This window comes from Lotus japonicus, chromosome 1 (genome assembly GCF_012489685.1).
Source record: "Lotus japonicus ecotype B-129 chromosome 1, LjGifu_v1.2".
Classification (NCBI taxonomy): domain Eukaryota; kingdom Viridiplantae; phylum Streptophyta; class Magnoliopsida; order Fabales; family Fabaceae; genus Lotus; species Lotus japonicus.
Genome location: NC_080041.1, coordinates 47,162,344 through 47,179,231, shown reverse-complemented (window position 1 = coordinate 47,179,231; position 16,888 = coordinate 47,162,344). Strand labels below are relative to the sequence as shown.

The window sequence follows — 16,888 nt, the reverse complement described above, 5'->3', positions numbered from 1 at the left end:
ATTTAGTTATAGTATAGGAAAAGGCTACGGTGCATCACCGACACATATGATGTATGCGTACATGAGTCAAATAACCGGTTACAACCGGTCAAATTAACTTTTTTCATTTTAAAATTAGATCCAAAGGTTGTCTGTAATTGCAAAACGGGTTGGCAACAAAATAACGGTCCCCGTTAGGGTTAACGTATAGTATAAAGTAGTTTGCCCCAATTTGTTGAGTTTGTAGAGTCCTGAGTCATTTTTTCCTTAGCCTCTCCCATCTCAAACCGATCCGAGCATTTTCAATCTCCACGGTACTTTGTAATGGAGAATCACCATTTTTGAGTGCACCTCTCCCATCTTCAATTCGATCTGTGCCGTCCTGCATATTTGTTGTCTGCGCCTCTCCCACATCAAACCGATCTGAGCTGCATCTTCAATCTCCACGGTACGTCGTGAGCCTCTATTGTTTTGGCGCCCCAAAATCTGTTTTCAAAATGGGTTGATTTTGTTCACTCATAATTATTTTTGTTTATTCATGTTGAAGGCTTGAAATCAATTTCTGATTTTGAACGGAAAACACCACCGAGGTGAGCTATGGTGGCACATAATTCTTGAATGGAAACATTGATCCTAGTTGCTCGATGAAAGATGATGATAAACTGACAGAGGTAATTATAGGTAGTAGTTGTAATTTGGCGTGCTATGGTGTGGGTTTAGATATATATAGATATGTATGCTCGTATTTACTTTTGTAATTTTGTTTGTTTTAGGAATTGGATGAGTTGAACGTGGAAGAAAAAGATGAAGAAGAATATACAGTGGAAGAAAATGTGGAAGAAAAAGATGAAGAAGACTATACTGTGGAATGTGATTATGCAGAAGAAACACTTATTGATGGTTCTGATGCAACAATGGATATCAACAATGAAGATGATATACTAAGGGTTGATCTTAAGAATTTTTGTGCTGAGAAAATTTCAAAGTTGAGCTTCATTAGTTTGGATGTTGCGTATTTATTCTATACTTGGTATGGAAGGGTGAATGTAACATCCCGATTTTCTGGTGCCACGGTAGTATCATGTTAAAGTAAAGATGCAATATTTTCCAAACTGGATTTATAAATGTGAGTATTTTTTTTCGTTTTCGAAGCATTTCTAAAATATGTAATGCATGCTCCCAACCATAAATAATTTACATCTGGCCTTGACCAAGGCACAACATAAAAGACAGGACAAATAAAATAAGATCTAACAACGGACCCACTATGCAATGACTCCATAGATCCGATATACTCCCTATGATTTCCACACTGGGTAACCATAGGAAAGCAATGCACCGGAACCTACCCAAAATCTCAAATACAAATCATAAAATTATCCTACAAGCTTAAACCAATAACGGTAAGCTATTCTACCCAAAGGCTCTAGCCTCACACCCAACTCTATTTTTCGAGTCTTCCATCGTTCTTCCACATGGAGTAGCATCTGCTCACATCGCCAGCTTTCGTCGTCTGGCAGCAGGCCGACCGCCCAAACACAAACATACAAACAAAGCCAAGGCGCTAGGGTCAACTTACAGAATATAATAGATATACAATCAACATGCGGCATAGGGGGTATATACTTATATAGGTTCTTAGTTGCCTATCCTAAGATATATACTTAACATATTATCAAGGATCTAATCAACAATTCAATAGACAAATAGCACACGATTCCAGTTAGGGTACATGTATGCGTGAAATGCAATTCAAAATGATCCGGATAGTTTGTTTGGGATGGGAACCATCGAGTCAGTCACCACTGGCCTAGTGTGTAACCATTTCCGCTCGGGTATCGCTTACAAACCCATGCATAGTCGGATCAATTCCACCTCCCCAGGTTGAACCATTTTTGCCCGCTATGCCGAAGATACACTCTTGGTGTTCGACTGTCTCAACCTTCGTGAAGCCGACCGAAGTCATCTCAACTTCACCGAGGTCCGATCTTTCGATCGTCCCAAGCCCCGAATGTATGCATGATGCAATATGATTAGCCAAACATCGAATCGTCCTCGCACGTACGTGTTTAACTACAATTTCAATTTAAAAGTACCCGAAGGTCAAAGTCGTCTTGCGACTAGGCTGTGAAAAGCCGGAGTACATGAAGCACTCAGTGACATTTCCCTGGTCACTATGGTTCACCCCCCCGGGGCGACCATCAAATAATTCAAGAAGTGCAAGGAAGCACTTATTTCCCTTATTAATTATGTTGACTAATCCCCTTGACGGTCAAGCAAACGATTCAACGAGTGAGAAGGGTATTACGCACGCTCAGTTTTGTTCAAATCATGGCTTGTCGACTTATTCCCGATTCAAGTTGAGTTAATTCAATTATGAGGTTTATTGTCAAAATCCAAGTTTCATGAATTATCAAGTTCCATGTTCTAACTAATCAAAGTCCCCAAAATCCTCCAAGTGTAAACCCCGGGAATAGTCTAAGTATTTCAGGAAGGGCTAGATCTCAGATCTCAGGTCAGGACCTGCCTAGGGTTATTATTTCAACCCGAATGATCAAATCGAATCAATTCAATTGTCCTACACTCCGCAATCGCGTCAAAGCGCACAGTTCGATAACAATATCAATATCTCAAGCTATAAGAAGCAATATAATAATAATTCAGTGCGGAAATCATAAGGCGGAAACCAGTAAACGGCCGAAGCCTCTCAAAAAACGGAGACACACGTCACATATAAGTTCCCTCGGCCGAAGCCTCCAGAAAACATTTTACAGTTCAAAGCGATATACAACATTCAATGCAATCTTCAATATCAAGCAGTATTCAAGTCGAAGTTATCGACGCCGATAATACAAATAGCTAGTAAGTAAGTTGCCCTAACCTTAGCCAACTCCCTTACTAAGCTGCAACTCCAATCCAATCATATCTTTGCTTTCCCCGTGTAGACTCACTTTATTCCATTGTGTAGCTCCGATGTAAGGTGCTTCCGTTCTTCGTACCTTTCCTAAGCATACTTAACGAAATTACTAATTGCGCTACTTACTACTTAAGTCTAGAGCTACAACCTCAAGCAAATGACTCGAAGAAACACAAGTTAAACTGAATCTTCGCAATGGTTATAACCCATTAGGATCAATCACCGAAATTAAGACAAGTTGTCATAATGACAACAAAACAATAACAATGCTTCAAAATCTTTTGATTTAGTAAACTAGCTTTAAAACCAAATACTCATATACTTGTTAAAATAGAAAGAGCAAATAAAGAATACTTACTTATCGAGTCACTTACAACAACTTAATGTCTCAACTCGCTCTCACAATCTATTCCTCAAGTCAACGTTGTATCATTATCAATTCTTATCAAGTAATCCATAAACCATAGTTAATTTCCAAGACAAACAATTCTTCTTATCTAATGATTATGTACTTATTCAAGACTCATAAGCTCCTTCAAAACAATCAAATCATTTCTCTTAAACTTAAACTCGGGATATCTCGTTAGACAAAGACCCTAGTCTCTTTGAAACTCCACTTTGGTTCTACAAAAATTCCAAACTTATAGATTAGTTCTCAATCTCTAAGAAACGGGTTTTAGTCCTCAATTAATCCCTTAATTACTTCTAAGTTCTCGAACTTCCAAAGTTTCAAATCTAGACCTTCTAAAATCAAATATTTACATTAAAGCTCATAAACTTCTTGGAATTCAAGATTCAATCCTAATTCATATCTCCCAACATCAAGCTTGCCATCACAACTTAATCCATTCTAATACTACATTTCGAAGTCTAATTCATTAACAACGAGGTAATATTCAAACACTTATTCACACTCCAAAAACTAGTTCGACTTTCAAAACTTTTCGCAATCGTTTTTTAACGAATAAACGTGCGTAAGTGAGTTTCAAAAGATGTTTTCCTACTCCAAACATCGCACTATCTTTTTAAAATAACTAATTTTGTCAAACGATTATAAATTGTACAGCGACTTTGGATAATTTTTAAATACGTCAAATAAACTCCGAAAAATCTAATATTTTTATCCTGGCTTCATCTACAGGTTTTGTAAATCCTCATAAATTTTCAAGTCCAAATTCAGAGTACAAAATTCAAGAAAAAATCGAATACTATAGCAGTTCGTGAGAAACGGGACAGCTTAACCCGTGCTCACTAAAATGCATATAACCTAAGCTAGAGAAATCAGAATGACATGAAATCAGCGGCAAAAGTTTGCTAACAGCAAAAGCTACAATTTTTATGAAGAAGACAGTTTCAAAATCTGAACCGAAACACACGAATTTGACAGAACAGCGGCTACTACATTTGAAAACAACAACTGTTTTATGTGAGTTTTCGCAAAAGCTTTTCAAGCATAGTAAGGGCTGAACCCTAATGCCCTCAGAAATCAACAATCAAACACTATCACTCACACCACACACATACACTATTCTACATTCCTTCATTAATTTTTACTAGGTACATGGACAGCAAAAGACAAGAGATATATTATTTAGAGGAGCATAAAGTGTTCCGGTCTTTCTCCCACTACCTCAAGTGTCAAGCTGTGGGGCTGAACTTCAATTCTTCCTCTGGTCACGGCCTTCTCTTCCTCTGATGACCAGCAAGCTCTGAGCAACAGTGGCAGAGAACAAGGAATAAGGAGATTATGAGATGAATAAAGAAGATTAGGGTTTGAAAGGGGAAATTTGAAATAGATAAGGATAATCACCTCTTAATGATGATTGAGCCTTGGATTCAGGAAGAGGAGATCAAGAGCTTCGAGAAATTGACATCCTTTCTCATAACAAAGCTCGTCGGAGAAGACACCGGAGGCGGCGGTGGCGGCGGTCGCCGGAGTGACGGCGGCCGATCGTCAAATTGATTGAGGGGTTTTGAAGCGGATGATGAGGGGAGTCTAGCCGTGGTGTTGGTTTCTCCAAAAACTCAGTGGTTCGCCGGAGATCAGAGAAGAAAGGTGGAGGTTTTAGGGTTTCTTTTCTCCTCTGATTTGTGTTGTTTTTCGTCGATCCAGGAGGTGGTGGTTGAGCGGCGGTGCTCGTTATGACAGGAGGAGAGGAGCTCGCGGTCGTGGCCTCAAGGTGGCGGTGGTTCGTCGTTGCTTGTGGCGGTTGTGTCCATGGTTCACGGCTGCACCAAGGGGCGACGGTGGTGCACGGTTTTGTGGCGAAGGGAGCAGCCAAGGTGGTGTTGTGGCCGAGAGAGAGTAAGAGGGGCGGTGGTGGTGGTGCTCTGTCAAGGGAGAAGAAGAAGAAGCAGACTTGGTGATGAGAAAAGAGAAGAAGAAGAAAATGGGTTTGGAGAAGAAGAGAGAAGAGAGATGTCGAGTGAGAGGGGAGAATGAGAGCGTGAGAGCGTGAGATGTCGATGTGATGTGCGTTCACACCAGTGTCGATCTGATCCACAACTTGATCTTCACATAACATTTCAATTGCAACAAATGAAGAAGAAAATTAGGAAAATGAAAAATACTAATCTTAGAACACAGAGAAGCGTCTCTCTCTCTCTGTCTCGTATACAAAGGAAGGTTTTGCATCCTCTCTCTCACATCTCTAGGCTATGAAAATAGAGAAACAAAACTAACCTGGGCTGAAGACATCATAAGGAAGTCCTGCAACTACGAGACTAGTCCAGAGCCATACATTCTTGGCAGCTGCAACCAGGGATGTAGATTGTGCTCCCGTGCAAGAAGAACATTATATCTCTTCATCCCCAAATCAAGGAGAAAGTCAGATAAGTATTCATCACCCGAAATTAATAAGTAATTAGCAGGTGCGGGATTGTCCATTGACCATTACATCATGTCATTAAAGAGCGTCGTGGGACTTCCGTCTCTCACACCTATGACCAAGTATATGAGAAATATCAGTAATTAATAAAAATTTAGGGTTTCAACTTCTCAACTGTTGAGATATCAATTGAACAAATCAGTGAACATGAGATTCGATCAGCCAACTAATAACAGAGAGAATTGAATTGCGGATGCACACACCACTCAGATCGAAAAACAGATACAATTCCTAAATCCTAAATCCTAACTAACAACTATATCGATGGATCCCCCTATGGTGCACAAGTTTTTACTTGTGTAAATGTGCACAAGCCATATCTGACCTGTAGTAGTGGGTTTTCCTGGTTTTTCCATTTTTATTTTTAAAAAAAGAAAAATTTTCACTTTTTCCCCACTAATATTAATGATATCTAGTTTAGGTCAACAATCTTCCAAAATTATATTTTCCCCACAGCCTCCTCCCTCTCTCCCTCACAATCTCCTCCCACAGCCACTGTCCTATCCCACCGCCCCACCATCTGCCATTTTTTTCTGGCGAGGAGCTTGGCCCAGCCACCGTCCTCTCCACCGTCTTCCATAGATCTATCCGAATGAAGAGGAGAGAAGATTAGGGATTTAGATCCTGGATCTATGGGAGGCCACAGATCTCAAATAAGTTGGTAAGAACCCTCTCGCCGTCTAGGCTCGGCCTTGCGCCGCCGCGGTGGAGGATCTGAATAAGAAGCGACGAGAAGGTTGGTGGCATCATCTCGCCGGCGCCGGCTGTGAGGTCGTCACTTCTCCTTCATCGAACCTGTACTTGCTTCTTTCTTCTTCTTGTCTGGTTGTGGTGGTGGTTTGGTGTTTGATGGAGAAGAATGGGAGAGGTTAATGGTAGTGATGGGATTGTGGTTGTGTTTGGGACCTTTGAGAATATGAGGTTGATGAAACGCAGGGTCAAGCTGAAGAGCTCTGTCACAGTCCTTGATCACGTGCTTGTGCAGCTCTAATTTGCTGTAACAAAAGGCTCGGTTGCTGAAGAAACGAAGAAAATGCAATTAGGCATTCCATGAACAATAATCAATCATGGAAAATGGAGATGGTGGGACAGTGGGGAAATCAATCTCCTCTCATCCAATCTGATTTGAGAACCCCAGATTCAAACATTACACAAGCAAAAACTTGTGTATGGTAGACAAATCCTATATCGATTAGGAATTTACCGTGCGACATATGGATGAGGGAGACTCCGGTGGCGGCGAGAGCGCATTGTACAGTGAGGGGGATGAGCGTGGTGTCGCCCTAGGCAAAGATGGAAAGGGGGCCAATATAGTTCGTGCGGATAAGGGCGGATTTGATATTCATTGCAATGAAGTTTAGTTCTAAATCGTTGGGAAGTTGGCATTATTCCATGTCCCACCATACCGAAACTTCCGCCGTCCAGCACTGTTCTCTGTCAATCTGATCGGCACGATCTTCACATAATGTTTCCATGGCAGCGTGGAGCAGGAGTAGGAGCAGGCACACAGGGATTTTTTCAAAATAAAATAACCAAATAAAAATAAGGCTTAATATATCAGAAGACCCCTGAAATTGTAAAGGAAATCAGTTCCACGGCCTGTAAAATTTTCGCATCAAATTAGGTCCTGAAGAAATTTTTTTTAATTCAATTAAGCATAAAGTGTGTCTGATGCTGAAGTGGTTTCAATTTTAGCCTACTCAGCTTTTCCACGTAGCATTTGGAATTATTTTTTAATTAAAAAATTCTAAAACATAAATTAAAAATTAAAAAATTTAAAGAATTGAAATAATTTTAAATCTTTCATCATCAACGTTTTCATCTTCCACTTTCATCCATCAAGAAGAAACCCAGCAACTCAACCCTTAAAAAACCCAGAACTCAACTCATGAAAAATCCACCACCATCACCCCCAACTCCCCTTCTTCCTTCTCCATCACCGACAAAACATCCCAAACCAGACAAATTGGGGCAAGACATGAAGACCCATTGAAGCACCCTCTTTTCTTTTTTATCAAACATTTAATCCATAGCATCAGTTCATAGAAAGTCATGTACCATCATCAAACTAATTCCATACACAAATCGAGCAGATCCAAATTCTTGATATATTAAAAAGGGATGGAGTTAAAAACCCAGACTGAAGATACAAATCCAGGAAGGAAAGAAAACTAACAAACTATAAAGCAATGGAAATTGAAAATACTAAAGACCGATAAAGAAAGGAAACAACAAGAAGAGAAATAAAACGAAGACAACAGCATTCCCAACGACAGCACCGCATAGAATGCAACACAAATATAAAAATCCTAGATCCAAATTCTTCACTTACAACTTCCAAAGAAAAATCTAAAAATCCCAGATCTAAGAGCATCTCCAATGGTAGTATCTAATGTTAAATACATACTCATATGAGTATCTATTACCATTGGAGTACATATTCAATTCCAACATGGCAAAGATGAGTATGTGGGAATATATACTCTACACTAGACTTGAAAAGTGACCTTGTATTTATTACAAGCACTTACCATTAATATAATTGTATATAAATAATAAAATATACAAATGTGATGTTGATGGTGGGATCCACTATAGAAACTTTTAAGAGTTGTTGGGTTGGAGTAAAAAGTTAGTAAAGTAGTGTAGATGATGTGACATTATGGAGAATTGTAAAAAATGAAGTGTAGATATTTTAGTGAATATGATGGATGTAGATGCTCTAACATAGTTCTTAACGCCTAATGCAGATACCTAGATCAACCACCGAAATTCAACACACGCACACACCAGAAAGCAAGAAATCCACAGGATTGTTGTTCGCAGGGGCAGTTCGCAGGGGCAGCTTCTGCTTTGTTCCTCCTCGACATCAAAGGTCGCGTCCTCATCTGACGCGACTACCGCGGCGACGTCTCCGCCCTCGACACTGAACGCTTCTTCACCAAGCTCATCGAAAAACAGGTTCCACTCCTTCATCTTCTTCACTTCCATCCATTCATTCCGATCCCGTTTTTCATAGAATCTAACTTTCGATTTTCCCTTTTCATTGCACAGGCTGATGCGAAATCTCAAGATCCGGTTGTGCACGATGTATCAGCTACATTTTCGTACAGCACAACAATGTTTACCTCATAATAGCCACCAGATAGAACTGGGTTTTATGGATCAGAGTGTGGTGTTGTTGGATTTGTGGGTTGTTGGATGAGGATGAGTTTCTAGGTCAAGAGATCAGTTTTTTTTTTTTTTAACTCAAGAGATTAGTAAATTAGGACTGAGATTAGTTAATTAAGATTAATTGAGTTTAATTTTGATTTTCAATTAATTATATGAGTTGGAATTAGTTGGTATTAAAAAAAAGATAAAAGCCACGTGGAAATGCCATCTGTGTTAAAATTAAGCCACATCAGACCTAGACACACTTTGTCCTTAATTAGATTAAAAAAATATTTTTTAGGGACCCAATTTTATGTTATTATTCACTTTTGCAGCACTTTGATAATAAATTATTTGGTCTACCGGCAAGTTCTCGCGCTAAGCTGAGGATTTGGCATGCAATTGGGACCTGAGTAAGATGGTCAATACTCTTCATCCCCAACTAAACTATGTAATGCATATGTTTATCTTTGAATATCGGTTCAAATATTTATGATTAAAGTGTTGCAAAAGTGAGTAATGACACAAAATTGTGTGTGAATATCAATTAATTAAATACCATTTTAATTACTAATTTAAAAAAATTAAAAAAACGTGTGGGTGATTTAAAAAAAAAACAAAAAGGTAAAATTGGTGATTGTCAGAAAAAACAAAAATAAAAAGTAACCGCCAAAGCATAAGTTTCCTTCATCAGTTGTTAAAAAATCCTGAATTTTTACCCATCTTTTTTTTTTCGTTTGCTGCTTAAGTTTACCCCCTAAAGGATTGAGACACTCCCAAGGTTTCTGATGCTTTCCCACATACAATGTTAAAACACCTTCAACTAAAATTTGTTTCGTTATAATTTTCCTCTCAATAGCACACTCAAGAGCCTTCTTAACATCAATATTCCGGTGATTGACATCTCCATAACGGATGTAATTAGTTATGTTCGTTTCCGTGGGTAACAACTTTCCAATTTCTAGTGACCCCAAGGTAGATACAACAATCGATATGAGCACTAGTTGATCTCGAAGGCCCGCTGGCGGCAGAATAATGAAATCTTGTCCAGACATATTTGAATCAAATTCCCTTTCTGCAATTGGTAATTTTGAATTTTCTGACTCTGCATGTTGCTGTATCATAAGGGCATTCGTCATGGGAGCACCACGCGAAATTGGAGTAGTCCAGAGCCATACGGTCTTGGCAGCTGTAACCAGAGGTTCAGATGCTGCTTGCTGAGGCAGTGCAAGAAGAACATTATATCTCAACATCCCTAGATAATGGAGAACGTCACCAAAGTCTCCATCACCCGAAATTAATAAATAATTAGCAGGTGTGGGATTGTCCTTTGCCCATAACAACATGTCCAAAACGAGCCTCGTGCGACCTATCACCAAGTATATGAGAACTATCAGTAATTGAAATAAACATACAAGTTTCATATTTCACATTATCTTCCTCACCTAACGCGGGATAGTTAGTACATAACACAACATATTCAAAATAAATCATATACCGAAGGCCAGTGACACATTGTCAAGTTTTATCACAAGAAACAAACACGTCAAAATCCAGGATAATCCAGTGTTATCAAATCGTGATCGCGGACCATCGCGGTGAGCCAAAAAAACGCTATTTCGGCCGCTATTTGGCGGAAATAGCGCGCTATAGCGGCGTCGCGATTAGCCAAAATCCCGCTATACCATCTGAATCACTCATCAAAAGGAGAACTAAAATCCCAAGCAATTAAGCATTTCAACTTCTCAACTGCTAAGATATCAATTAAACACATCGATCACAATTGAGCTTCAATTTTTAAATCAGAACGAGTGAACATGAGATTTGATCCGTCAACCAGAGTAATGAACTAATAATAGAGAGAAAACAAACCAAACTGAATTGAATTGCACAACACACAACACAGAGATTAAAAAACATACAACGCCTAAATCATAACTAACAACTAACAACTAAAAGTCAAATTGACTGAGATGTTAGAGCTTAACTGAGCGAAATAGGGATGAGGGAGACTCCGGTGCTGGAGAGAGCTTGTTGTACAGAAAGGGGGATGCGCGTGGTGTCGCCGTAGGCGAAGATGGAAACAGGGCCCCTATAGTTCATGTGGACGAGGGAAGATTTGATGTTCTTTGCAATGGCGCGTGCTTCTAAAACGTCGCAAACTTGGCAGTATTCCATGTCCCACCATACCGAAACCTTTGCCGTCCAATACTGGGCCTCAGTCGGGTTCACACCACTGTCAATTTGATCCGCAACACAATCTTCACATAATGTTTCCATTGCTAAAAATGCCAAAGAAGAAAATTAGAAAAATAAAAAATACTCTCATTTCAGAACACAAAGAAGTGTCTCTCTCTTGCATACAAAGATTTCTTAAATTCATGAGCTATGCTGAAAGTGTGCATATATCATACAAAGGTATGCTGAGTTTAGATACAGATACTAGGTGGAATTCAACATACACAATGTTGGAGGCAGCTGTACAATATGAGAAGGTTTTTGTGTTGTATGAAGCACGAGATTCCAAGTTTAAGAAAGCAATGTCAAAAGATAATGGGAAGGGTGTTCCTACATCTGCAGATTGGGACCATGTGAAGTCTATTTTGCCTTTTCTGAAAATATTTCATGCTTCCACAAAGCGCATTTCTGGTTCCTACTACGTAACCAGTAATGTGTATATGAAAGAAGTATTTTCTATCGGAAAAAAAATAAGGCAATATGAAAGTGATTACAATGCTAAAATAAGGTCAATGGCTAGCAACATGAGGAAGAAGTTTGAAAAGTATTGGGGGGACCCCGATAAAATGAATGTCTTCTTGTTGATTGCTGCTGTACTTGATCCCCAAAGTAAATTGGGCTATGTTAGCCACTTTTTGAAGTATTTCTTCGGTGATGAAATGGGGAATGAGTTGATATCAAAGATGAACTCTAGCTTGAAATCTCTATATGAGCTATATGGAGGCATGGAAGCGGGTTCTCAAAGACAACTCGACCAAATGGATGAAGATGATGATGATGATGATGATGATGTTTATTGCATGAATTACTACAACCAAGAAACTGGATTTCGGGTTGATGCTACGTCTGAGTTGGAGAAATACTTGAATGAAGCCCGTGAGCCTTTTACTAAAGGGGTTGAGTTTGATATTCTAAGTTGGTGGAAGGTCAACTCAAGTAGACTTCCGATCCTGTCAAGAATAGCTCGAGATATATTACCTATTCCGGTCTCTACGGTAGCATCAGAATCTGCATTCAGCACTGGAGGAAGGGTGTTGAATGATTTTCGGAGCTCCCTAACTCCGAAAATGGCAGAGATGTTGATTTGTACCCAAGACTGGATGAAAGGAACACCTTTTTCCCTGGTTTCTAGTGAGGACTTTGAGGAGCTTGAGAGATTTGAGAAAGGTTAGTTTGCATCAATCTTCTGTGTGAATAGGTTTTATAAATTATTTTTGAAGTAATAAAGTATTTTACTTTTTCGCAGAGCTTGTTCAACGAGAATTGACTGCTGGTTCAGAAAATTACAACCTTTATGATGATGATGATGAGCTTTAAGTGGTATTTTCATATTGCTACCTCTTTTATTACCATTGAAAGTGTATTTTCATATTGCAATATTTTTTTTAAAGTATGGTAGATGTTGTTTGCTCTCTTGTTCTGCTCTAAAACTTAAAACTGTTATGTTCTATGTGATTGTTAGCTCAGAGTTCTGTTCTGTTTGGAGATGAATTGATTCTTAACTTTTACACTCTTGTGTTGATTTCAGCAGGAGTCTTCTGCTTTTAGACAAATTCAAGTGGTGGTCATGTCATCAGAGAATATCTTGACTCTTAATTGATAGGTAAAACTACTCCTCCATTTGGTTCTGATGTGATTATTGCATGCATATTTGAACATTGAATGATTGAGTCTCATCTCACTCAAAAATTGGGACCTAACTCTGCTGTGAATAATACACTGATGTGTAATGACAATATGGTTACAATTTGCATTACTTTTATTCCAATAGAAACCTTGAACATATAGGTCTTTTTGAAGTGATCATGTGCTCATGTTTATGTAGCCTTTTGCTTTTGAGTAATTGAGTTTATTTCTCCCTTGTTGTAAAATCCTGAGAACATGATCAAACATTGCTGCAGACCGCAGGAACATCAGCACCTTGATAAGACTTGCAAACATAGGGTGTAAAATTTGCATAGTCCTGAAAAATTAACACAAACAGTAGATTTTATGAGTATCTTCTTAATAATCTGGAAATCAAATTAGTAATGTGTGTGTGTGTGAATTAGAAAAGAGAAACTCAGTAGATTTTCAGGTTGGGGACAGAAGTAGCTTTTGTAGGGGGCGAAGTAACTCAGTAAATTTGTCATGTGTGTGTGTGTGAATAAGAACATTTTTTGCATGTATGTTTCTCATAAGATGCTATTTGCTTAATGTGCAGGTGCTTTGTGTTTTGATGATTAGAGTGAAAGGAATTGGGAGGTTTGGAGAAGATGCTGAGTGGAGGAAGATGGGAAGAGAGTTGCTACTGTTTCTTCCATTTGTTACTAATTGATATTTTCTGGGATTTGACATTGTCCACTGTTTCATACTATCACTTAAATTGACATTGTCCACTGTTTCATACTGAACTTCTGGGCCTTTTGTTTTATATCTTTTAATGGTAGTTGACAATTAATCCTCTTTGGTGGAAAAGTTACTTTTATCAAAAGTAAAAAATGACTTGTTCTTCTTATGTAGTATCATTTGACTTGTTTTTAATTGAGTTATTTTAATGGTTCTGAAAAAATAACTGGTTCGGTTCTCCTGAATTAATATTAAGTTTTTTGATTCTGAAAAAAAAAAAAAAATTGGTTCGGTTCACTGTTTTACCGAACCGGTTAACCGAAACTTAAAACCGGTTCGGTTCGGTTCGAACCATACTATATCGGTTCGGTTCGGTTCTCTCGAACCAAATTTTTGGTTCAGGTTCGGTTCGGTTCGGTTCAAGCAAAGAACCGAACCATGAACAGTCCTATCCAGAGCCATACAGTCTTGGCAGCTGCAACCAGGGATGTAGATTGTGCTCCCCAAGGCCGTGCAAAAAGAACATTATATCTCTTCATCCCCAAATCAAGGAGAAAGTCAGATAAGTATTCATCACCCGAAATTAATAAGTAATTAGCAGGTGCGGGATTGTTGGTTGACCATAACATCATGTCATTAAAGAGCGTCGTGGGACTTCCGTCTCTCACACCTATGACCAAGTATATGAGATGAATTGAATTGCATTGCGGATGCACACACCACTGAGATTGAAAAACAGATACAATTCCTAAATCCTAAATCCTAACTAACAACTATATCGATTAGGAATTTACCGGGCGACATATGGATGAGGGAGACTCCAGTGGCGGCGAGAGCGCGTTGTACAGTGAGGGGGATGCGCGTGGTGTCGCCGTACGCGAAGAAGGAAATAGGGCCAATATAGTTCGTGCGGATAAGGGCGGATTTGATATTCATTGCAATGAAGTTTGGTTCTAAATCGTTGGGGAGTTGGCAGTATTCCATGTCCCACCATACCGAAACCTTCGCCGTCCAATACTGTTCTCTGTCAATCTGATCTTCACATGACGTTTCCATGGCAGCGTGGAGAAGAAGGAGTAGGAGCAGGCACACACCTTGGGTTTATATGGGGTGGCGTCTATCGTAACACAAGCCCCTAAGTCATGTAGTTTTTTTTTAATATGATTCTCGTATATTTAATTAATTTTGGATTTTATGACTTCTTATTTTGATTTGTTGGATTTTAGTAGTTTTTATCTATTTTTAATTAGTACATTTTTGAATTTTAGATTTGATTAGGATTTATGTTGTTTATTTTTTGATTATTATTTCTTTAATATTTTATTTTGATTTATTTTGTTATCTTTATTTTATTTTATTTAGGGTTTTCGGAATAAAAATGAAAGAGAAAATCAGGAAAAAGAATCTGATATGGTGCTGATGGTCCACATAAGCTCCCATGTACGTGCATGAAATCGATAGTTGTTGCTTCCTTCCTCGCCATGTGGCGTGATCAGAAGAGAGGTCTACCATAAGACCTGGTCCACGAAGCACTAGACTTCATGCTTTCAAGCTTAGACCAATAGAAGGTTGACACGTGGCAGCAGTAAAAGACAAATCTTGGCTTACTAGTGCTTTTCACTCGTGCTCTGCACGGCGAAGTTCACTGTTGTAATGAACATATCAATTTATTCTAATATAATATAAACATTGGGATGATGAATTGTAAGCTAATGAGAATTAAGTTCCTTCATGTCTGGCTATAAGGTTCAGTACATATGTTTCTGCATGATTTAAGATTGACCGATTCCCCTACATTGTGCGTTGCTTGAGTCATGTCTACATTGTTTGTTGATATTATACTACTGCTACTCCACCAAAATCATATCCTCAACTGATATTTAAAGCTTTCTAGAGAGTCGACCCAGATCACAATATCATCCAGATAGACCTTAGATAACACAACACTACATTTTCAACAACAAAAAAATGGATTTCGAGAGGGAACGAACCAAGGGTAACACCCTGGGTGAGGACCTGGAGGATCTGAAGGGATTTGACAGAATCCAAGGTCTCACCAATCCAACCCATTGCAGCTTCTTCTTCTTCTTCTTCTTCAATTCAACTCTTCTCTCTGTGGGTCGCTGCTGCAATAGTGTTAACGTTTCTGAGGGGCTTTAAGGTTTCCTAGCAATTTTTTCTTTTTTTTTTGTTTACAACAATCATTATTTTATTTTATTTCATTTTTTTCAATATTAATTATTAAATATTGATTGTAAAATTTAAAATTAAAATTTCCTTCATATCAATATCAATATCAATCAATATCAATATCAATCAATATATATATTAGAAAAGAAGAACTCTATCAGGCTGATTTAGTGACGTGTCATTCTCACGTTAATTCTTAGTAACGTGTCATTCTCACATAAAAAAAATTCCACGTGTCATTCTCAGGTTAATTCTCATAAAAAAAAAATATTTTTAAATTTTAGATTTGATTTGGATTTAGGTTGTTTATTTCTTGATTTTATCTTAATTTATCTTATTATTTAATTTTAGAGTATTAATTAATTTTTATCGTATTTTTATTAAATTTTCGGATTTTTAATTAATTCGGGATTTATGCGTTTTTATTGTCATTTGCTAGATTTTTGTAGTTTTTATCTATCTTTATTTATTACATTTTTAAATTTTATATTTGATTAGGATTTAGGTTGTTTATTTCTTGATTTTATCTTAATTTATCTTATTATTTATTTAATGTTAATTTCAGGAAATGTTTTATTTTATCTTAGAGTTATTTTTAGAGTGTAAATTAATTAGGATTTAGGATGTTTATTTTTATCTTAAACTATTATTTTTACTCGTGCGATGCACGGGAGTTATTCATTTGTGTTTATCATGAATATTTTTTTCTTTAAAATATGTGTTCTTTTTTATGTTTATTGAAGGAAAATTTATTATGAATTAAAAGAACAAAATTAATTTTAGATATAAGTAAACATAAATTTGTTTTTTTTTTCAAGTGATGAATGTATTTGTTTTTTATTTTGCAGAAGCAGTATAATTTCTTTTTTTTGTGATTTTTGTCATGATTTTTTTATGAACTTTGATTTAAAATGTACTCACCACTGCCTTTCATAATAATTCTTCGTATACGTAAAATACCATCACTTAAATTCTCTCAGATTTATTTCCAAACAAATTATGCCCTTAAAAGCATATATGATAACAGTAAAGTAGCAAAAAGTCTTCAAAGATTGTTTGCAGTACCGAAATGCAAAGCTTCTATTACTTCATTGATGTATTCTTTATCATCTTCAAGTAAGTTCATCGTATAACACACGTCCTTGAATGTGTCATATGTAACTTCATATATCTTTCTTATGTTTCGAAAGGAATG

General features: G+C 37.6%; 1 protein-coding gene and 2 long non-coding RNA genes across 6 annotated transcripts; 2 read left to right on the top strand and 1 right to left on the bottom strand.

Moving 5' to 3' along the window:
- The first annotated feature begins 36 nt into the window (after positions 1–36).
- LOC130736445 (uncharacterized) lies at positions 37–1,100 on the top strand. The gene is made up of 3 exons (XM_057588297.1): positions 37–427; positions 527–650; positions 753–1,100. The coding sequence occupies exons 2-3, from the start codon at positions 624–626 to the stop codon at positions 1,065–1,067; spliced, it is 342 nt and encodes a 113-aa protein (XP_057444280.1). The 5' UTR covers positions 37–427; positions 527–623; the 3' UTR covers positions 1,068–1,100.
- Positions 1,059–7,234, bottom strand: LOC130736514 (uncharacterized). Of its 3 annotated transcripts, none has more exons than XR_009018604.1 (3): positions 6,989–7,234; positions 5,580–6,800; positions 1,059–1,492 (listed from the first exon to the last, which is right to left on the bottom strand). It is a non-coding gene; the product is annotated as an uncharacterized LOC130736514 (long non-coding RNA). The 3 variants fall into 3 exon arrangements; XR_009018606.1 differs by having other exon boundaries at positions 5,580–5,836; positions 6,989–7,105; XR_009018603.1 differs by lacking the exons at positions 1,059–1,492; positions 6,989–7,234 and adding exons at positions 4,299–4,605; positions 4,707–5,408 and having other exon boundaries at positions 5,580–5,996.
- Positions 7,235–11,956: 4,722 nt separating this feature from the next.
- On the top strand, positions 11,957–13,738 carry LOC130731871 (uncharacterized). Of its 2 annotated transcripts, none has more exons than XR_009016861.1 (4): positions 11,957–12,342; positions 12,422–12,495; positions 12,707–12,778; positions 13,379–13,738. It is a non-coding gene; the product is annotated as an uncharacterized LOC130731871 (long non-coding RNA). The 2 variants fall into 2 exon arrangements; XR_009016862.1 differs by having other exon boundaries at positions 12,704–12,778.
- The last annotated feature ends 3,150 nt before the right edge of the window (positions 13,739–16,888 follow it).